Source organism: Mytilus edulis, chromosome 12 (assembly GCF_963676685.1).
Source record: "Mytilus edulis chromosome 12, xbMytEdul2.2, whole genome shotgun sequence".
NCBI lineage: Eukaryota > Metazoa > Mollusca > Bivalvia > Mytilida > Mytilidae > Mytilus > Mytilus edulis.
The window spans coordinates 46,266,439-46,289,905 of NC_092355.1; the positions used below are offsets into that span (position 1 = coordinate 46,266,439).

The 23,467-nt window shown below is 32.4% G+C and overlaps 1 protein-coding gene and 1 long non-coding RNA gene across 2 annotated transcripts in view; both read right to left on the bottom strand.

The window, feature by feature from the left end:
* Window positions 1–17,178, bottom strand: part of LOC139498600 (uncharacterized) — a 28,925-nt gene extending 11,747 nt beyond the window's left edge. Inside the window, exon 1 of the long non-coding RNA XR_011657971.1 lies at window positions 16,952–17,178. This is a non-coding gene — a long non-coding RNA (uncharacterized lncRNA). The remainder of the gene's footprint in view (window positions 1–16,951) is intronic.
* On the bottom strand, window positions 4,001–8,661 carry LOC139498598 (uncharacterized). Its single transcript, XM_071287059.1, has one exon. It carries the CDS (start codon window positions 7,887–7,889, stop codon window positions 6,681–6,683), a length of 1,209 nt encoding a protein of 402 aa, XP_071143160.1. The 5' UTR covers window positions 7,890–8,661; the 3' UTR covers window positions 4,001–6,680.
* Window positions 17,179–23,467: the final 6,289 nt, after the last annotated feature.

Consider the following 23,467-nt stretch of genomic DNA (forward strand, 5'->3'; position numbering starts at 1 on the left):
TAAATTTTTCGAAAAATGGTTTAAACATAGTTTTGACGAGAACGGCTTGCCATACACAATTATGTTTGTCACAGATAGAAACCTTACCTAAATGTCTATGTTATAGAATTTTTAAAAATAATCTGAAATTAGAGAATTATCTCAACATATTGCCTAATTATTTATTATTTGTATACTGCAAATTTAGATGCGGTAGTCACCGTTTACCAATTGAGACGGGAAGATGGCGAGGCTTGTCACGAAACGACAGACTTTGTCATCTATGCAATTCAAGTGAAATCGGTGACGAATATCATTATATAATGACTTGTAAATCTTTAGATTTAAAGAGAAAGAAATTTTTACCTGAATATTGCTGTAAAAATCCAAATACATACAAATTTGATAGTTTATTTAATTCAGACAATATTATCATTTTAGAAAAATTATGTAAGTTTATAAAAACAGTACAGGTGAAAGTCAGTCCTCCAAGTTAAGTTACGTTTTGTTTTGTTCACACATGTGCATTCTTATATAATCATATATGTAATTGTAAATATATATTTTCTCTGTAACTATGACATGTAGTTTTGTGAGAATAAAGTTCATTCGTTCAAGAATAATAAATCGCCTGGGGTAGATCAAATCATTAATGAATACATTGCTTCATCTCTAGACAGTATGATTGATTTATACACAAAATTGTTTAATCTTATTTTTGATACGGGTATATTGCCGGAAGCCTGGCTTATTGGTAATGTGATACCAATATTTAAGAACAAGGGGTGCAAATTAGATCCAAAAAAATATAGACCGATAACTTTATTGTTGTGCTTGGGGAAAATATTTACATCTATTCTTTACGACAGGTTGGGGGTTTTCGTTGATGAATTGAATATATTAAAGGAAAATCAAGCCGGCTTCCGACATGGGTAATCTACAACAGATCATATTTTTTCTTTATATGCACTTTTTGAACTTCTCAGTGTTAAAAAGAAAAAGCTTTTTTGCGCTTTTGTAGATTTTGAAAAGGCGTTTGATTTTGTACACCGAAATTCTTTATTATATAAACTCCTTTTGAATAATGTAAAAGGAAAGTTTCTTAGAGTTGTTAAAAATATGTATGATGATGTTAAATCACGTTAACAAAACTTTGAATTTTTCGAAAACTAAAGATTTTCTTATCCCAGGCATAGATTACCTTAGCCGTATTTGGCACAACTTTTTGGAATTTTGGATCCTCAATGCTCTTCAACTTTTTACTTGTTTGGCTTAATAAATATTTTGATAGCGTCACTGATGAGTCTTATGTAGACGAAACGCGCGTCTGGCGTACTAAATTATAATCCTGGTACCTTTGATAACTATTTGTACATAATAATAATTTATCTGACATGTTTGCTAGTGAAATTGGTGTTAGACAAGGGGAAAATCTTTCTCCTCTGTTATTTTCTTTATATTTGAACGATTTACAGCAGTATTTAGAACATGTTAACATAACTTGTGTACAATCTTTAACATTAGATACGGAAAATGAACTTAATATATACCTAAAACTGTTTGTATTATTATATGCTGATGATACTATTTTACTTGCTGAATCAAGTTCAGATTTACAGTTACTTTTAAATAATTTTTCACAGTATTGTAATAATTGGAAATTAAGAATCAATGTTAGCAAAACCAAAGTGATTGTTTTACAAGAGGAAGAATATCCAATAAATTGAAATTTTGTATTGAAAAAGAAGAAATAGAGATAGTTAAACATTATAAATACCTTGGTGTTATTTTTTTCTAGAAATGCATCTTTTTTTCGAAACTAGAAAATATTTACGAGACCAAGCAACTAAGGCTATGTATAGTGTTATCAAGAAGAGCAGATTGAATCACTTATCGATTGAATGCCAACTAGAAATGTTTGATAAAGCTGTTGTACCCATTCTTCTATACGGGGCTGTAAATTTGGGGATACGAAAATTTTGATATACTTGAGCGAGTTCATTAGAAATTCTGTAAGCACATTTTAAAACTTAAAAATTCGACTCCAAATTTTATGATTTATGGAGAACTTGGGAGATACCCCATTTCTTTATATGCAAAATTACGAATGATAAATTTTTGGTGTCGCCTTCTTGATAATACAAATGAAAATAAATTATCCTGTATACTATATAAATTACTATACATTAATTATAACAATTATGGTATTGGAAATAAATGGATTTTATGTATTAAGAAAATTTTTGATGAATGTGGCATGTCAAATGTATGGCATTGCCAAGATTATTTTAACAAAAAAATGGATAAAATTAAGTATTGAGCAAAAGCTTAAAGAGCAATTTCGACAAGAGTGGTGTGCAGATTTACACCAATCTTCAAAAGGTTTATGTTATAGAATTTTCAAGACTGAATTTAAATTTGAAAAGTATTTGTCGACTCTGCCTTTTAATTTTTTATATACTTTGTGTAAATTAGATGCGGAAATCATCGTTTGCCAGTGGAGACAGGAAGGTGGCAAACTATTCCGAGATCGGAAAGGTCTTGTAATCTCTGTAGCTCTAAAGATATTGGCGATGAATTTCACTACATTATGTCATGCAATTGTTTTAACATAGAAAGAGAAAAATATTTACCACACTATTGTAACAAAAATGCAAACATTATTAAATTTAAAAATGTATTCTCATCTGAAAATGTTGTAGAACTAGAAAAATTGTGTAGATTTATACGATATATATCATTGAAAGTCTGTCCTCCTGGTTAGAGGAACTGTAATATTATTAGGTCTTTCCACTTTTCTGTGGAAAGACCTATTGTTTTTCTTCTGATTATTATTTTTTTCTTCCGCCAAATTTTTTTCTTGCAATAAACATTTGTTTCGCAATCTGTCGCTTAGATATTTGGTATATGATATTGAACAGTTTATGCGCTTTTGAAATTTACCCTGCGTAACCGAATACTTTTCTTTGTAGGAGTTATCTCCCCAAATACTGTTTTCCTTGTGATCACAACTCCTTCGCAACCGTAAAAGATTACGACAAATTTATTTTATAAAATTGCTCGTTATATCCTTCGCATGATTTGTCCAATTTCGACCGAAGCAATATGAATGCTCCATATGAGAGTTATTTCCCTTTTTGTATTTGAAATTTTGAAATGTATTTTAAACTGGAACACCATAAGTGATAGAGACCTAGGATCTTTTGATTTGAGGTCCTTAAGTGATAGAGACCTAGGATCTTTTGATTTGAGGTCCTTGGTCCAAAAAAATGAAAATTAGGTCAAGGTCAAAGGTCAAGGTCATATTCTAATTTTTGAATTTGTCTTATTTTCACTCATTTTCATTAACCTTATAAGATATCGACAAATTATTTTGTATAAATTGTTAGTTGCGACATGTGGTAACTAAATAATTTTAGTTGAAAGGGTGCGTAAACAATGAATGGGAGTTTTAGCCCCTATCATATCTTAAATTATGTTTAAAGTGATATCACTTATTAACCATACATATTACAGACTAGGGTCTTTTGATTTGAAATCCTCAGTTTGAGACCTTGAAATTGAGGTCAAGGTCATAGGTTAATTTGACGTTCTAGATTTTGACCTTTGCTTTAAATTCATATCTATACATCATAAAGCCATATGACCTGACATTTTAGACTGATTTTTTATATTTTAATATCAAAATAGATATAAACTTGTGGAAAGGCCTTCAATTGTTCTTTGAACAATTGGTTTTTAATTATAATGTTATTTATTTTCACACATGCGAAACAAACATATGTATTATATATGAACTGTTATTATCTCTGTAGCTATGTACTAGTTTATGAGAATAAAATCATTCATTCATTCATTCATTCATTCATTCAGTAGATATATCAATATTTTATTATTTGGTGTTAAGGGAACTCAAATTAATCTTGTAAATTAATGAATGTGTGTAATAGATGTCATTGAATATTATGGTATACCCTATACGCTCATATCTATTATAAGGCATGAATGAATACAATATATATAGTGTTGCCGATAGCCCAGCAAGCATAGTGGACAACGGAATTTATTAATTTATTTACATACATGTATCTTAAATCTATATATATATATAAACATATGAAAAAAGCAATAAACACAATTACTCCTAATAACAAAACCTTAAAATATACTGTTAGGTACAACTTAGCTAGAAAAAGTAAACCTTGTACCAACGAAAGCTAAAATATAGCCGACATGTATGTAAACGTGTAATTAAATACATAAATAACTCGATCATCAACGACCTCGCCAGCCAGGAACAACCAAACAAAACCCATTAATGGGATAAACTGGAAACCTGGGTCCGACCCCATGCGACAAGTCATCTCACGAGACATACTCGGACGTATTTATTGTTTTTAAAAGTATATATAAATGCATGTATCAAAATATATTCATAACATAAATGGAACTTGAATGCTGCCCTGTCTGCGGCGGGCTAGAAAGTGATAATATCAGGGGGAAAATTTCCCGCTATAAAATAAGTCACGTGTCTTATACCTAGTGACGTAAACTTATAAAACTAGTACGCTAGTGACGTAAACTTATAAAACTAGTACGCTAGTGACGTAAACTTATAAAACTAGTACGCTAGTGACGTAAACTTATAAAACTAGTACGCTAGTACCGTATATACAATAATTTCTCCCTATACTACGAAACGTGAGAAATTATACGTATACCCTATACGCTCATATCTATTATAAGGCATGAATGAATACAATATATATAGTATTGCCGATAGCCCAGCAAGCATAGAAATACCAAAGAAAGGGTTGGAGTGTAGTAAAAATATATCAAAGACCCAATTTTTGTGAGACTGAAATTCTCTTTTCCAAAGTATCTTCGATATAACCATTTTACAAAATCTGTCTTCCACCTCCCATGCATGTCGCTTTATGCATCTTTCATTTACATTATACTTAGCAGCTGCAGTTGCACCACATGATCGTAAAGAATGAAGACCAAGATTTAAACTTGGGGCTACCAGCTTAAATCTCTTTACAATGTTTAGCATTGTAGCTAATAGGTTTATTCTTATATATAAGTTTGGCTACGCCTTTGGATCTAAAAATAGTTTAAATATGAATTGTTCATATTGTGCGTCTAAACCAGCTAAAAACAAATATCGTAAATACATGTTAACTGGACAAGCGATAGTGATACCTTTAGGTCCTTTAGAAACAAGAATTTCATTCCCTTGTCTGTATTGGTCCGTTTTGCTATGAAAAATGAAAAGTTTTAAATGATCTTCGAAAATACTAACATCTTTGCATCTTAATTTACTAATCTCATCGAACCTAAGCAAACCTGAATAAGACAACAAAATCATAGTGAGATCCCTAACTATAAGTAAATCTGAACTATCTGTGTACATAGAGCATAAATCAATCAACATGTCATTGTTAACTGGATCCTTTTTGTTTACAGGCCTACCATTACGTCTTTTGGCGGATTCTAAAAGGTATTTTACAAATGAATTTTCTGTCGGATCATTAAAACCGTTAAGATCATGGGCCCATTTGATTGAATATACAGCTGAATTTACAACACTTGGAGAACATTGTTCATCTATCAATTTTGTAATGTAAAGTGCTATATGAACAGGCTCGGCAGGCAATTCATTTAAACTGTTTTCGATAGCGAATTTCTTCCATCTATTAAAACTTGAATAGTTCTTTTTACAGGTATTCTCACTTCTCGAATCAACAAGGAATGTAGTCATCTTTCTAGCTAAGTTGTAAATGTTACAGTTCTCTGAAACGCCACTCTCTACTAAAGCAGCTTCAACGTTTTGTCTAAGGTTCACACCTGCAAATAACAATTGTATTATTAAAAATCTATTCTCAAAGCTAGAATTCTAAATTTCATTGTCAATTTTATGAATACTCCGTTTTTGCCTGCTCCTTTTACTATCACCCTTTTTCCAGACAAATATTCTATGTCTTGTATATAATGTGCTATACCTTTTGATGTGTAAATCAGCGGCCAAAAAGGGGCCGATTTCCATTCAGGAATAACTAAGGTGCATGCAGCCTTGTCATGCTGAACTTTTTGTTAAACCATAGGAACAAGAAATGGTGGTTGAACTAACCAGTTTGTGTCGTTACCCGAATTTTGAGAGTATGCGTCTATGCCTTCTGAACCTGGGCACCAATGTTTTGAGTTGAAACGTGTGCATTGTGTATTATAATGAGTAGCGAACCTGGCAATGCTATATGGTCCCCATGTACCATTGAAATAATTAAACAATTCGCCATTACATTAATACCCCAATCATCGTTATCAGTGTTTCTGCTCAATTTGTCTGCGTATTGATTTTCGGCCCTTGGTAGCCATTTATCATTTAAAGTAATTTTCTTTGCTGAACAAATATTGTGAATATCTACTGCTATGTTTTGTAGTATGCTTTTCTTACTGCCGACCTTTAGTATATGCGGGGACGTTTTCATTGTCCGAATTAATGCTTAACCGACTTGTTATCTAAGCTAAATTTACTTTCATAAGTGCATAATACTCGTCTTGCGCATTCTAATTCGCGCCATGTTGAACTTTCCAACTTTTCATCACTTGTCCAATTACCAGACATTTCACTGTTGTCAACACAAATAACAACGCTACACTGAGTGGATAAATAACCACCGAAGCCTACATCTGAGGCGTCACAAAAAAATGTCAAAATCTGACACAAAATCATGATCAACTCTGCAAATGTCAACACTCTGCTCATTTAATTTTCTGAGCGAACTATCCAAGAATAAAATATCTGTGAGAGCATCTGGGTTCATCTTTACAGGAGCATCCCAACTTGCTCGCCCCATGATACAATCATACAAGTATCTGGTGTGCAATGTCACGTTGTCACCAATAACAATCATCATGGAAATTATTTGACCCAAAATACTTGCTAAAAATCTAGCACTGAATAACACTCTACCGTTTGAAGTTTCTCTGCATAATTTGCGAATACTATTTTCGGCTTTCTCAATTCTTTCTTCCTTAATAAAAACTCTACCTATTTTGGTATCCCATGTGTAACCTAACCAATCCATACTCTGACTAGGTAACCAATGACATTTCTCATGAGCTATTAAAAATCCTAATCTCTCGAGTGTATTTTTAACTTCAAAACTACTATTTATACAATTTTCAAAATCATTGTCTCCTCCGAGACCGTCATCTAAAAACATAATGACACGTTTACCTTCTGCTCTCATGTTTTTGACAACTTCTCTTAACACTTTGGTAAATATATACCCAGCTGTTGCAATACCAAATGGCAATACATTAAACACAAAATAACGCACAATACCGTCAAAAACAAATGCAAAACCAAGAAAAGACCTGTATATTTCTGTGATCTCAATATGGTGATATGCCGATTTCAAATCATAGCTAAATAGAAAATCACCCTTTTTAAAAAGGTCTCGTGCATTTTCTGTATCTTCGTACTTAAATCTAAATTTAAAAAGATGTGGGTTCAAATGCCGACAATCTAAAACCAGCCTAGGGTTGTTCTTATTGTAAGCCTCTGTGAGAGGGTTTACAACAAAAAGCCTTTCTTTTACTTCTGAAATACATTTTTTCTCTATTAATTTTCGTATTTCATCTTTTACAAATTTTGGATTATCAAGTGAAGATCTGTTATTCTTCAACAATTCTGATTTTGGTTCTGTCTTGAAAGGTATCTTGTATCCGTTTTCGATAACATCCAAAATATATGTATTGCTTGTAATTGATTTCCATTCAGGTAATTTAGATTTTAACTGACCAACAGGTGAGAAAATACCTGAAGGCTGATCAACCGTGACATTTAACGGTGATTTAAAACTGACCTTATTATTGACCACATCATTGCAATAAACTGTCATGTGACCATCAGTTTCTATTGAACTCTGTTTAGTATCATTTAAATTTGAACAAATACTGTTAGTCAAGATTGGCAAATTAAATAAAGTTTTAAAAGTACTTATCTTCTTCTTATCCGGACAATGGTCCCTCAAATGGCCTCTTACTCCACAGTTAAAGCACCTGCCAGGTTTCCAAGAAGAGATGGTATTCTCTGCCTTCTCTCGTGTGTATGGTGTTTTTCTTGTGATAATTTTCTTGGATTTCTCTGCTTTCTGTTTTCTTTCTGCTCTGTTTTGTGCCCTGATTATTTTCTACTCATCTTCCGAATCGTCGGCGATAGGATTTTTCACATATTCACTCACAACCTTCCACTCCAGTTCTGAGGAATCTGTCATTTTTATAAGCTTTTGTCTTTCTTTCACTAATTCCATACCTTCTACTATCTTGGCTTTAGCTGTTTGTACGGAATCGACGCTCAATTCTGGCCCTTCTTAGTTCACGTCTGCTTCTTTCAGCTTGGAAAGTACCCTGGATTCATGTTTGAACTGGTTCTCATTGCCTTTTCTCTTGAATAAGTAATTATCGGTTACGGTCTGCTCGATTTTGTACATCTGAGACTGTGAAATGTCCTGTTGAGATTGTCTTATGTTGGATTGGAAAGACGATAATCTGGAATCCATTATAGTAGAAATGCTATTCAATATATCTTGTTGAAGGTTAGAAACGGCATTTTTCACTTCCAACGAAATGGCGTCTTTAATTGAACTAGATATTCCGGTGTCCATACTTGAATGTTGCTCTTACTCACAAACTTAACATAAAAGTCCGAAGACTTTAATCAGTTTGTGAGTTAATCGCCCCGGTTTACACATCAATAACCTCTAGAAAAAAATGTGTTTAATCCTATAATGGCTAACTATCAGACGAAAAATAAACTAGATCTGTCAAAGCGACACGAACGGCCCCGTCTCAAAAAATTGAAAGATCTGCAATTTCAATAACACATGTGGACAACATGATGGTGGTCTCACATATCAAGAATCAGGTCAAAATCGGGAGACATATAGAAAAAGAGTCAGTGCAACTGTGATTTTCAACAATTTTCAAAGTTGTAAACCCAAAATTTTGGCCAAAATTAGCCGAGCGAAACGAAACTTAAACTTGATCTGTAACTAGTCATGGTTTGCTCACATACTAAAAATCAGCCCAATATCTGAAAGCATTTAGAAAAAAGGTCTGTATAACTGTGATTTTCAAAAATGTATCATAGTCCAAAGCCCGAAATTACAGCAAACAATTGCAGAGAGGAAGGAAACTTAAACTTGATCTGTAACTCATCATAGGTAACTCACATACCATAAATCAGTCCTATATTTGAAAGCGTTATGAAAAAAAGTCTGTATAACTGTGATTTTCAACAATTCATCAAAAGTCCATAGTCCCCAATTTCGGCATAATTTAGCCAAGCAGAACAAAACTTTAACTTGATCTGTAACTCAGCATGGTTAACTCACTTACCAAAAATCATCCCAATATCTGTAGGCGTTTAGAAAAAAATTCCGTATAACTGTGATTTTCAACAATTTATTAAAGTCCAAAGCCCGTAATTTCGTCAAAAATTAGTGGAGCGGAACAAAACTTAAACTTGATCTGTAACTCATCATGGTGAACTCACATACCAAAAATTAGCCCAATATCTGAAGGCGTTTAGAAAAAAAAATCCGTATAATGGTTTGTTGCGGAATGACGGAATGACGGAATTATGGAATTACGGAATTTCGGAATATCGGAATTTCGGATAAGGCTAAAACTATATATTGCGGGGCTATAAAAAAAAACCATTTGGTTATTACAAGTTATTTGTATTTATCATATACTTAGCATTGATATGATAGCTTTTGCATATGTGTAATGAGCGGAAGTAAACAAGCCATTATCCCCCCCCCCCCCCCCCCCCCGGGCTGATAACCCATATCAGGGGCATCTCGTGCACAAAACCCATAATAGTGCCTCTCGTGCAAGTTACTTCCGGTATTACCGGTATCGGTTGTTTACTTTTCCATTGTGACGTCAAATATTTTTTATGACGACGTCAAAATTTACGGGAACTTTTGTGGAAATAGTTTAGTGTTTGCTAACAAATGCCATTGACAATTATGAATCATTCTAATATGACGTGCTTCTTTCGCTTTATAAACAACACCGTGAAAAAATTCTCGATATATCTATACTTAGCGCAGACTCCAAGATGTACATAAATGGCTGTTTAAATATGCCTCCCACGTAAATCCACATGTATCGTAACCTATGTGTAAACGGTTGTGGATTTCGCTGTGTCAACAATTACAATTGAATAAAAACCCTACAGAACATTTATTCTGATTCTGACGCATAACAAAAAGAATTTACACATTTAGAGAACGGAAAAATGGACAAAAACAAAATAAATTAAAATTCCGCGAAATTCCAGTAATGATTTTGGCGCATTAACGTCATTTCAAAACATGACGTCATACGAATGAAAACGTCAAAGCTGAAGGTTTTTCTATTGCGTTTACCTTCTAAACTCGGATACAATTGCATTAAAATAAAGTATTGAGGTAGGTGTTGCTTGTTTTCTGTGCTATTGCATTATTCGCACATTTACTAATTTCAGCAAGTCAACATGGCGGCTCCTTGGTTACAACATGTCAACAGTGAATTTAACGGTAGCTTACGATAAAAAAATATATAAATTTAAAATTGCAAATGTTGGGGTTACTGAGAAGTAAAAAAAGTAATTACATTTTTTTTCCTAGCGGTTAGTTAAGAAATCATTCATGCAGGTTTATTAGATTTGTTTTACATTTATCGAACAGTGGGTAAAATAGAACAGCCACACACACGGTATACCCATCATCGCTTCAGTTTTTTAATGATCAATATTCACTCTGTACGCTATCCGGAAGTCGTTATTTTCGAAGCGAGAACTTTTTGGATCACATTTTAAATTTGATGGGTATACTGAATTAAACGGTAAGTTGGTCATCTGTACATTGCTTAATGATTAATTCAGCCGACATCGATATTCTCAAATGGTTTAGAATTAAATTCCGCACATTCAATATTCGTGTCTTTGCCTTAATCAAGAGATTTTCAAGTGCATCACTAAGAAAAATCAGTCGGCGAACCTAAAAACAATCTTTTTGCCCTCGTAGTGTACAAATTAACGTAAAAACTAGACTTAATTAACTCAATGAAGTATATTTCAAGTGGTGGTAAAAGTTTCAACCAGATCTTTGAAGCCAGAAATAAGAAAATTACACTTGTTTGAATTTCTCACTGTACGATCAGTCTCGCTTGTTTATTTTAAAACTGTATGATCAGTCTTTATGTCACTGTATTCTAGTGGTGATTTCAAAGTTATTTACGATACATTAGAAGGTGGCATTTTTCTAAATAACACAAATATCTTTCAATACATTCACATCCTGAAAACTTATGAAACATGTTTTAGCTTGATAAGGTGTACTCGACTTACTATATTTAGTATAAGGATGTTTAAATGTTGCTAAAATAAGAGGAAGGTTTGATGTATACTAGTATATAAGTTTCAGAAATGTCCTCCGTTATACTTAAAATTGTACAAACACCCAGATTTAGTTGTTATATAAAAATGCATGTATTTACACACATTCGAGGCCGTACTGTAGCCTATAATTGATCACAGTTCCTTCACTTTGTTTAAGATGTAGAGCTATATAAAAAAAGATGTGGTATGATTGCCAATGAGACAACTATCCACAAAAGACCAAAATGACACAGACATTAACAACTATAGGTCACCGTACGGCCTTCAACAAATTGCAATGAGCAAAGCCCATACCGCATAGTGAGCTATAAAAGGCCTCGATAAGACAATGTAAAACAATTCAAACGAGAAAACTGTCTTTTGTGTCAATTGTACACCACTTTGTCAAGCGGGGGGTTAAAGTGATAAAGAAGTCCGTCTTTCCGTTCGTCCGTTAGACCGATACAATATGTTTCGCCGGTTTTGTAAGCGCATCTCCTCATAAACCACTTAATATACATTGGGGGTTCCGGCCATTTTTAAATGGAGAGGGGTCCAATCCAGGAGAAAAGGGGATTCCAAATATATGTTCCCATACAAATGAATTGATAGTTAAAAAAGGGTTTCAAACTGCCGGGTCCCCTTTTTTTGAATCAGTCACTGATATAACTATTAATTAATCTTATTCGGATTCCTTATCATAAATGATAATGACTGTATTGTGTACCGTCTATTTCGAATTTTAGTAAAAATCTTTTATGGGGTTACTTTATATAAGATACGGACTTGAACATTACATTATATGGGGGCACCCATCAGGTATTTCCAACACCTCCTAAACCAATCATTAAAGTTTTCTGAACTCCATTTTTACTCGATTAATGCATTATTGACCTTCTATTTCTGTAAACTTACCAAAATTATATCACATGAATTATCCCCCTACGCAAAGCTGTCTTTATCCTTTTTTTGTTATTTTAAAAGACAAGCTTGATTTATGTTATCATCAATTGGTCAACGGCGGACGGTGTAAATAATCTTTAAAAATGTAATAGCTAAACAGATAACTGTAACGATACACTATTACAAAGTCCACAAGAGAATCATGTATTACTTTTTAGGCATTTGATTTTAAATAAGACTGATGGAACAAAAATACAATTATTTTGCCGTCTAAAAAATTCATCAGAAATATATTTGTATTGTCTGATGAAAGTAATTACACGTTATAGTTCCCTGGATAGTTCATAATATCACATATACACGTATATACCTTCAAATTGCTGTTGTTTTTCCTTCAAAATCACGACTGGTCATACAGTCAAAAAATCTGAAATCGCTTCTAGAATACAGTCAGTTCTAGACTGATCGTACAGTAATTTATTTTGGGATCCTCAAGGAAAACATATTTTTTATGGGAAATACGAATATTCTACTTAAATACGAAAAGAATATTGAAACAGTATATATTTAACTGTAAACTGATGCAAATATTTACAATAAAAGATTATTTGCTTTGTACTACGAGAGCAAAATTGTCCATCGAATTCACTTTTTTCTACCAAGTTGATGTGATGCACACGTATATTTTATATTCTAATGCATGTTTTTGTTACAGTTACTCATATTTATGATGCTATATATACCTTGAAGATGTTCAAAGCACTTTGTAGATATAGGAGTAAACAAATGATGAGAAAATTTACCGTAGGCAAAACCGTCCTGTCAGCCAGTTGGAAATCATCGCTTCGAAAATCGCGACTTCCGGATAGCGTACAGAATAGTATCTACACTGTGGTATTTGTCCTATTAGAATCGAAATAATTCATGGAAGCCATAGATTTGTTGGAAATTTACACATGGCCTGGGCCGTGATATTCGAATTTTATCCTGAGCGTTAGCGTTGTCCTATTAGAATCGATTTAATTCATGGAAGCCATAGATTTGTTGGAAATTTACACATGGCCTGGGCCGTGATATTCGAATTTTATCCTGAGCGTTAGCGTTGTCCTATTAGAATCGATTTAATTCATGGAAGCCATAGATTTGTTGGAAATTTACACATGGCCTGAGCCGTGATATTCGTTAATTTTATCCCTCGCTAACGCTCAGGATAAAATTCGAATATCACGGCCCAGGCCATGTGTAAATTTCCAACATATTTCGATTCTAATAGGACAAATACGATCATTAAAAAACTGAAGGCTTCCATGAATTATTTCTTAATTTTATAGTACAACAAACATGGAGTATTAATGATCATAAAACTCTTCCAAATTTTCAATGTTTCAAAATGTCTCTGTAGGAAATAGTAACATAAATAAATAAGATGTTATTGTTGGGCAATTATTATAGTTTATCGGACGTCCCACTGTCTATATCACTCTGTTCAGCTCTTTTATATTATTCCGTATCATGTCTTTGTGACGTCAAATACGTTGACCCGGCCTTAATAACTTTGACCCGGACATATCAGCGACGTCATAATGTTTGAACCGACGTTAATAACTTTGACCCGAACTTATCAAGTCATATTTTGTGTGCTGGTGAAACAAAGAAAACACTTCTGAAACACGCAAATATAGCCCGATAAATCGATTATCAGATTATCTGCATATAGATATTGTAAAATATCAGCTGCTTGACATTATATGAAGGCTTTTTGATCTCGTTCGCTACGCTCACTCGACAAAAAGCTTCATATTATGTCTCGCAGCTGATATTTTACGATATCAACATGCAGATAACCTGATAATCGGTACGTATTTGTTGGATTCATGATTTAACGTTTTTATAAAGTTTTTGACTGTTTTAGTTATATCACTTTATCATATAATTCCAACAATTGTTTTATGTATGGCAAATTAACAAATAAAATAACTAAAACATGATATGAAAAGTTTATCACATGCTTCGAACGTTATCACATGCCTTTCCGTAACGTTATCGCATGGCATTCCGGTGATACTCGGCAAATTCCGGAAAGACCCAAAATAAATGCATTTTTAAAAGTTTCAAACATAATTTAGAAAGTAACTTTTATAAAATTTGACTTTTCCCGGCTAACAGTGTTCATTACGTAGATTGTTAAATTAATTATTTTTGTCGATTCGTCCATATTAAAATGTTTTTCTTCTCTTTTGATGCATATGATAGAAAGATTTCATATCGAATGTACTAAATTTGGGGTCCGACGTTCGTGAACTTCTATTTGGGAACCACATGAAAGGATCTGTATTCAATATATGAATCTGTTATTTTTTTTCCATTGTTTAAGCATATGATAAAAAGATCATAACATGTCATTTTTCATATCGCATGTATTATCAGCCCTCGGTCAATATCAGCCCTCGAGCCATGCGGCTCTTGGGCTGATATTGAACCTAGGGCTGATAATACATGCGATATGAAAAATGCCATGTAATAATCTGATATTATACATGGCCTTTTCCATATCGGCCCGGGTATCATCCCTCGACCCATATCAGCACCTCGACTTCGTCTCGGGCTGATATGGGGGTCTCGGGATGATGACCGGGCCGATATGGAAACGGTCATGTATTAATCTCTATGTTTTCTACCATCATCATCGTATTAGTGTGACTGAGATATATACATCCCCAGAAATAAAATTTAAAAAAATGGAATTTAAACGTTCATATATTAATTTATACTGGTCGTACCATAATTACGGTTATTTCACTGAAATGTTAGTGCATTTATACATTGAAGTTATCATTTTTCTAACAGAAACCTATACCATGATTAATTTTCGTTTCATAGTGCCTAAAAAGATTTTATGATATAGAAAAAAAATTCACCATAAAACCATCAGAAGAAATTTTCTGTAAAAATGTAGGCAGATCGGAAATGTTTTCTTGATTTACTACTTATTTAATTTGCTGCAAGTTTTGTTAATCCAAAATCGATTTTACATATATCCATATCGGTCAATCAATTTTCCCAAATTGAGTTAAACTTAGAACTTAATACTTTATTAACACTCTAGACAGTTTACACTGTAACAAGAGGCAGACAAATTATACAAATAATAATTTACAATGGTGAACAAGATAGAAAGAAATATACATACATAGTTCATTTTACCTAATTCTCTGTACACAAGTATACACATACATAACACGTGATCATCATTCAAAGCTATAATAATAGGATCTGAGCTCGCCAGTTGAATACATGTACATGTAAGTGATAATATATTTAGAATCATAGATATTTCATAAGTTTTTTGACAAAAACACACAAGTAATTTAAGACTTTTACATTACATAAAGACACCAAACCTTTCATTTTATATTCTGAAGGGTTAACAATATAGTAATTTTGGGATATATGCACGTCTTAATTTTTCAACCTCGTCATTTCGGCATACAAATAAGTAATGAAACTGATTTCCAATACAATTATTTTTGCACAAAGTACATAGTCTTTCCTTTTTTGGAATATTATGCCATCGACCAGTTTCTAGTGGAATTTTGAAAGAGCATCTAAGTTTGGTAATATATATTCTATTTTCTTTTTTCAATTTTACCAAATATACACTCGATTTTCTCTTTTCGATACAATTGTTACTAATTGTGTGGAATTTTTTTCTTGAAACGCATAATAGAAGGACAGACACGAAAATTACTGAAGTAATAGATTAATATGTTCTCCGTCCGTGGTAAAAAAAAAACTTCTTTTTTTTTTAAATCGGAGGTTATGCATTTTCTACATGTATCCAACTTGATAGATACCCATGTCGTCGACTTGATATCTAATTGTTCTGCTTAACTTTGTAACAGAAAAATTGAAAACTTATGCAAATGGTGTTTTTTTAAATAAAATACTTCGTAATTGATCAGAATTTTTTTTAATTTTTTTTGTTTTTATTAACTTTAAAAAAAATGTTTCTATAGTAAACATTACAGTAAACATTTATCGCTAACAAAGAGCTTTGATTCTTTTGTTCTATTTGCGCCTGAACAGTTTGAAGTTTATCTACAACGTGTGATACATTTTGAGAGGGAATTCGTTGTTTGCTATACTACGATTCATTTGAACGCCCTTTACGATAATACCACGAAACCAATCAGAATAGAAATGTTTACAGTGTTTTCAGAAGTGATTTTACTTTGTCTCCATGTATTTTCTTTAAAACAATATAAATTGTGTAAAGTGCGAATTTTCTGTATAAAGTCAAAACTTATGTAGACTTTTGAATCCTAAACTGCTAACGCAAATAAAAGATCCTAAAACCAATACAGAACAGCATGTTGGTGAAATTATAGCAAAACTTTTAATTTTCAAATTTTTATGCGTTATTGAAAAAAAGGAACTTGAAAAATTTGTCCTTTTCTCCCTGAAAATCAGTTTTGCCCTATTACTAATTATGCTCTCATTGTTATAGAAGAATCTTACGCAATTTGATTGTATACATGCAACTTGAATTACATTTAAAATGGACACTGGACGAGTCCATATTATTTTGTTCCGTTCAACCGGTCCTATAAAACAGTAAATATGTCATACCTTTTTCTGTGGGAAAGAATTGTCTTTCTCGAGATATTCCTCTTCTGTTTGGTTTGTATCCAATATTTACACTTTTTGCGGAGATTTGAAACGTCGACAAAACTACCAAATAAATAAAAGCAATTCTTAGTTGTAAAATTTTACATGTCATGAGCATCATAAACAATTGGTTATTTAAAATTTCTAGCGCTGACAGTATTAAAGTTGTCTGAGATTGCCTTTCTTTCCTTTACATATATATACTTTTGATTGACACCTGAGGTAATAACTGTCGCCTACTTGTATTTTGTTGATCCAATTATAATACAACACAATATGTATCAAGTGTTACAGACAAACGGAAAACGTGGGATCTCGCATATTAAGGTATTATATTCAACCAAGACTGAAATTTTCAAGTATAATCATTTATTAACACGTTTATGTATCACTGTGGTAATAGCTACAATTTATTTGTTTAATATAAGTTGAATTAATTAAAGTAATTTAAGCTTCCCTTGGAGCAATAAGCACGATATATATGTTATCGACAATAAGTGAAATTAGGCATTAAAGTAAGCTTATATCCTAGGCAATAATCTTACGCCTTATTGCCTGAAATTTCTTGACATTATAAGCTTATTTCCTGAAATTAGATGATGATTATTCAACCAATTGCCAAACATAATTTCAGACAATAATTTAATTTTTGGGATTTTTGTCTCTTCTACATGCATGTTATTTCGATGAAATGTTGTACTTGACGAATGAAATTTTAAATATAATATTCCAAAATTTAATATTAACTGATTAAAAGATCTTCAGTTTCTAGTATTTTTTCGTAATCAAAACAAAACTTACTCTATTTCATTGTGGTATTGTTCTGCATTGATCAAGCCGCTTTAAGCTGGTCAAAAATAGTCAACTAAAGATATGGAATTTTAAAGGTCAAATCATCTTTCTTTGTGTTTTAAGTTTTTAAATACCATGCAATCTTGTCTCTTCACTTCTCAAACTGTACAAATGTCTTGGATCTTTGCGGAATTTAAATGAATCGGGGAAACATAGATTATATACGCAAATGCATAAACACAATGATCATTTGGTGAATATTAAACTTCAAAAATTAGAAAATAAGGAACTATATTCATTTAAAACATTGAATGTTTTTAGAATGTATTACTGGTAAATTATTAAGTCAGGGATATCGTTACCAAATTACTTAAAACTTTTACAAAATTTTTCTATGGATACAAACATTTGGTTGTACCTATAGAAAACTTATTTTAAACGGGATAGCACATCCTCATTTTTACGGAGATGTTGTTTACCGTGCCCGGAAATTTAGAATTGAACCTGGTAAAAAAAGTAAGTAAAACTTTATTTTGAACTGCATACCAGTTGACAAACATTACAAACATAATGAGCTTTTCGCCAAATATAAAAACATATACAATAAAAAAAGAATAACACAAGGCATGCAGCATGCAAATAAATAATAAAAAAAACAGCACCACATTTAATTCTAGCATATACATGTATCTTGCTATTAAAATACCAAAACATATATATGAAGCATATTATATAGGAGTAATTTTTAAAAATTCCAGTAATCTGAGCAGTGTAGTCTCACATCCATGTCCTCTACGGAAAGCACATAGATAAGGATATAAATGGAATCAAAGAAATCATATAACTGTATTTCAAATATCTTTTCGTGAAATTTTGAAAAAAAAGTAACACACTGACTGGTCTGTAGTTTGATTTCAGTAGTGGGTCGTTCTTTTTATGCAAGGGTGTAACTTGGGCTTCTTTGAGTCGATCTGGAATCTGCCCGTGTCTACAGTCAAATTTATAAGAATAGTCAGCTGAGGTGCAACGACAGATTTACTTGCTTTAACTATTTTTGCTGGTATCCGATCTGCTCCTGTTGCTTTTTTTCACGTGAACTTTACATTTATTAACGATTTTTTCCACTTGTTCTGATGTTACCTTTTACAATTTTCTATCTGTTTTCAAGTGATTTTGTTCATGTATGGCATTTATATGCTATGATGGTAAAATCATAAATCCTTTAAATAAACTTTTTCTAAAAGGTAACTAAATTCAACACTGTCATTAGATCTTTGAACATTGTTTTTTTTTGTATAAATATTGATTTTGTGATCAGTAAATTAAAAGCAAACTAAATATTATCGTCTTATACATACTAGTATGCACTTTCATGGATCGATTCCTGTAGCTTGGTTTTGCACAAGGTAATGTTTTTCTCTGACTGTTTATAACGTCTTTACACTAAATCCATTGAATGTTGGATGTGTACTGATTGATTATTTAGTTTTAGATGCTGAATTTTTGTTATTAGTTGTTATTAGCTTTGAACTAGCAGTCAGTGACTACGAGTACTCTCAGATCTGTACTTAGTGTATTTTCGTTGTTGGAATGTACAAGTTTCCGGCCACGTTCACTCTATGTGTTTGTGATGTGTATTTATTTTCTATTTGTATCCATCTGATAAGTTTAGCCTTGATCAGCTGATTTTGATAGTTCGTTCTTATATTATACCAATGTCCCAGGTTAAGAGAGGGTTGGGATTCCGTTAATATGTATAGTATTGTACGATTGTTTACTATTTGTAGGCGCAATAATACAGTTCCACCAATGTCCCAGGTTAGGTGTAGTCGCCTTCAAACACATTCAATCCCGCCACATGCATGACTGTGCCTGTCCCATGTGAAGAGCCTGTAGTTCAGTGGTCATAAGTATTTTTCGTAAATTGGTTTGTTATACATTAGGCAGTTAGTTTTCTCAATTGAATCGTTTCAGAATTTCCATGCAAAGAACTTTTATAGACGACTATATACGATATGCATTTTTTCTGAGTGTTGATTGCTATATGCACGGGTGTCATTCGGTGTAACGAGAGAAATGGTCGTGAAAGAATATCTAACGGCGATCAAGTATTGAGAGACGATCTGGTAACGGATCGTGAAAGACATTTAATGAAAATTCTAGGTCAGAATCTTTGAAAAAATCGCTTAATTTTCAAAACGCGTAACAAATCCGAACAAAAAAATATGTCTGTCAAAATGGTTTAACCTCCTCAACATAACTGTGAAATAAGATAGAGAAAATATGCAGTACTTTATGAAAAAACACAAAAGGCGCAATGCATGTCTATGAAATTAATTACAAATAACACGCTTTTTGTACCTATAATGGTCATATTTCAGTTTATCGTGATATATTTGAAATTTAATCTTTGGTGTATCTAATAGTACAGTAAAACGAAGGTATGTTCTTCTCTTAAAAGCATTAATTTGTATATGAAAACCTTCAATTTGTTGAATATCCATCAAACTTGATCGTGAAAGATCAGGCAACGCATTATTTTGATAGTGAAAGATAATGCGTGACCAGACTTATTACTAGTAATCAGAAATCAGTATTTCTTTAACCATTTGATAAACCTGCAACTGGTTGAAGCCTGTAACAATTTTGATAAGGATGAACATTAAAGCTATTTTTTTTTATTCAACACTTTACCACGAAAGTTAAAAAAACCGTCTCTAAATAAGTGTGAAAGATTCAGCTCTGAGAATCGGTCAAGTGCAATTCAGGCAGACCGACACTAATTAGCCAATAATATGGATATGCAACGTTTAAACCAAAATGATGTCCATCAAACAAAAAATTACAGCAAAACAGCATCTTTCATGAGTAATTTGAGATTCAACGATAACCAACATTTTGTGCAACAGTAAAATTGAGAATGGAAATGGGGAATGTGCCAAAGAGACAACAACCCGACCATAGAAAAAAACAACAGCAGAAGGTCACCAACAGGTCTTCAATATAGCGAGAAATTCCCGCACCCGGAGGCGTCCTTCAGCTGGCCCCTAGACAAATATATACTAGTTCAGTGATAATGAACGCCATACTAATTTTCAAATTGTACACAAGAAACTAAAATTGAAATGATACAAGACTAACAAAGGCCAGAGGCTCCTGACTTGGGACAGGCGCAAAAATGCGGCGGGGTCAAACATGTTTGTGAGATCTCAACCCTCCCCTGTAGCCAATGTAGAAAAGTAAACGCATAACAATACGCACATTAAAATTCAGTTCAAGAGAAGTCCGAGTCTGATGTCAGAAGATGTAACCAAAGAAAATAAACAAAATGATAATAATACATAAATAACAACAGACTACTAGCAGTTAACTGACATGCCAGCTCCAGACTTCAATTAAACTGACTGAAAGATTATGATTACATCATATGAACACCAGGCACAATCCTTCCCGTTAGGGGTTTAGTATCATACCATCATAACATATATGAAAAGAACATAATCCGTGTCATGCCAACAACTGGTTTTTGAATAAATGTGTTTAGTTCCGATGCAAAGACCCTATAAGTAAATCAATATTAACGCCAAAATATGCAATCTTTAATGACTTGACAACAGTATCGTAACTTTATCCCTTATTAATAAGTCTATTCATAGGTTTTGTTAGTTTTTGAGGTGAATACTGACACCTTTGTGCTTTATAAAGAATATTTCCATAAAAAATTGGATGTGAAATACCTGAACGTATAAGAAGTCTGCATGTTGAGCTATATTTACGAATGATGTTCTTATACCGATGATACAATTTAAATGTTTTGACTAGTTTGTGATATCGAAAACCCTGGTGTAATAATTTTTCAGTAATACATAAATTTCTCTCGTTAAAATCTAAAACATTGTTACATACACGAGCGAATCGTACAAGTTGAGATATATAAACACCGTAAGATGGTGACAAGGGAACGTCACCATCTAAAAATGGATAATTAACGATAGGAAAGTACTTTCTTAAAAGTTCTGTAAATACAACAAAGATGTGGATTGATTTAACTATATACTACAGACTATAGAATACCAGAGCGCAAATGCTGTAATGTCTCGCCTGCTTTACTTATGATAAATAATGTTTGGAACGTCTATAATATCAAGGGTTTTACTAGAAGTGTCAAATGCGCTTAATGCGCTTAATGTATTTTTGTCCATCTGATGAGTTAAGCCTTTTCAATTGATTTTGAACATGAAATAAGGCAAATTCGGGGTCAGGTGAATCATGTCTGACGGACATGTTGTTTATAGGATCCAATATTTAAAATGTGGGTATCCTATAACACGTGATAAGTGAGTACTTCACATGACAATAAAAAACTTCATCCTACAATCATCCAACTATTTTACATTTCATTTTCTGAAAATATTAATACTTTGAAAAGCTTAAAGCTATTGATGATGTTGACCTTAATACATAGCTTTCCTCAATACCAATAACAAATATTAATTATGATATAATTGAAGATTAATTTGAACGTCTTTCACGATCCTTTTCACGATCTTCAAAAATGCGGTACGTGATCTTTCACGATCCGAAAAATCAATTTTTGTGTTAATAGTTCTTTATTTACCAAGTTTCAGATTATGATTATACAAAATAACTATGAGAACTATTTGATTAATTCAAATAGAATGCCCTTATTCGTATTAAAGTAGTTTTTCTAGTCGAATTTGTGAAGAAAAAAAAACATGTTTGTTTACATTTTTTATGTCATTGAAATGTCGAGAAGCAATCTGCCTTTTGTTGTTTTGTAATAACTATGTACTTTTGAAACTGGATATTCTCACATACTGATCCTAATGTTGAACGATTTTGACAGACTGTTTTATTTTGTCGTAAATTTGTCTGTGTAATTAATTAAATTAGAATATGTATTGACCTTTCATATGTCTTCTCGATTAAATGTCTTTCACGATCCGTTACCAGAACTTTCACGATCGTCTCTCAATACTTGACCGCCGTTAGATATTCTTTCACGATCATTTCTCTCGTTAAACCGAATGACACCCGTGATATGGTTACCTATAATTGCTTATATCCACCTCAATTGAACTTTGGTGGATAGTTGTCTCAGATGTCAATCATACCACATATCTTTATTTTTATATCTTTGGAGTTTTCAACTAAATGCATACAAACATATAAAACAAAATAAAAAGCACAATAATTCAAATAAATTAAAAATAGTTTAGAGAATCAAACAGTGTAATCATGACAAAGATATAACAAGTGCTAAGTAATGTTAAATAAGCACTGTGAAATGAAAGCTTATCTATATGCATAACAGCAATATTTCAAGTCTTCAAGAACTCGGGATACTGTTTCACTTTGTATCAAATTTGAAGTTTCTTACCGTAAGTAGTAGTTTTGACATGTAGAATATCCAATATATTGTTATATCTCAAAGAATACTTCAATTGATTCCTCTTAATACGCGTATACTGGTAATAATTTATTAACAATTCTGTTAATTGAAAAATAAATAAGAATTTAAAGTTTGCCACTTCTTTGTCATTAAAAAAATTTCAAAATACACGTATTTAGTTACATGCACAGTTATTTTGAAATCTAGCAGTTATGTAATAGTTCGAAAACATCTTTTAATGATAGAATTTACCGCTAGCGCAAAACCAAAAT

Bases quoted from the DNA above. Each gene is read 5' to 3' on its own strand.
- LOC139498598 (XM_071287059.1), bottom strand. From the start codon at position 7,889: ATGACAGTTTATTGCAATGATGTGGTCAATAATAAGGTCAGTTTTAAA.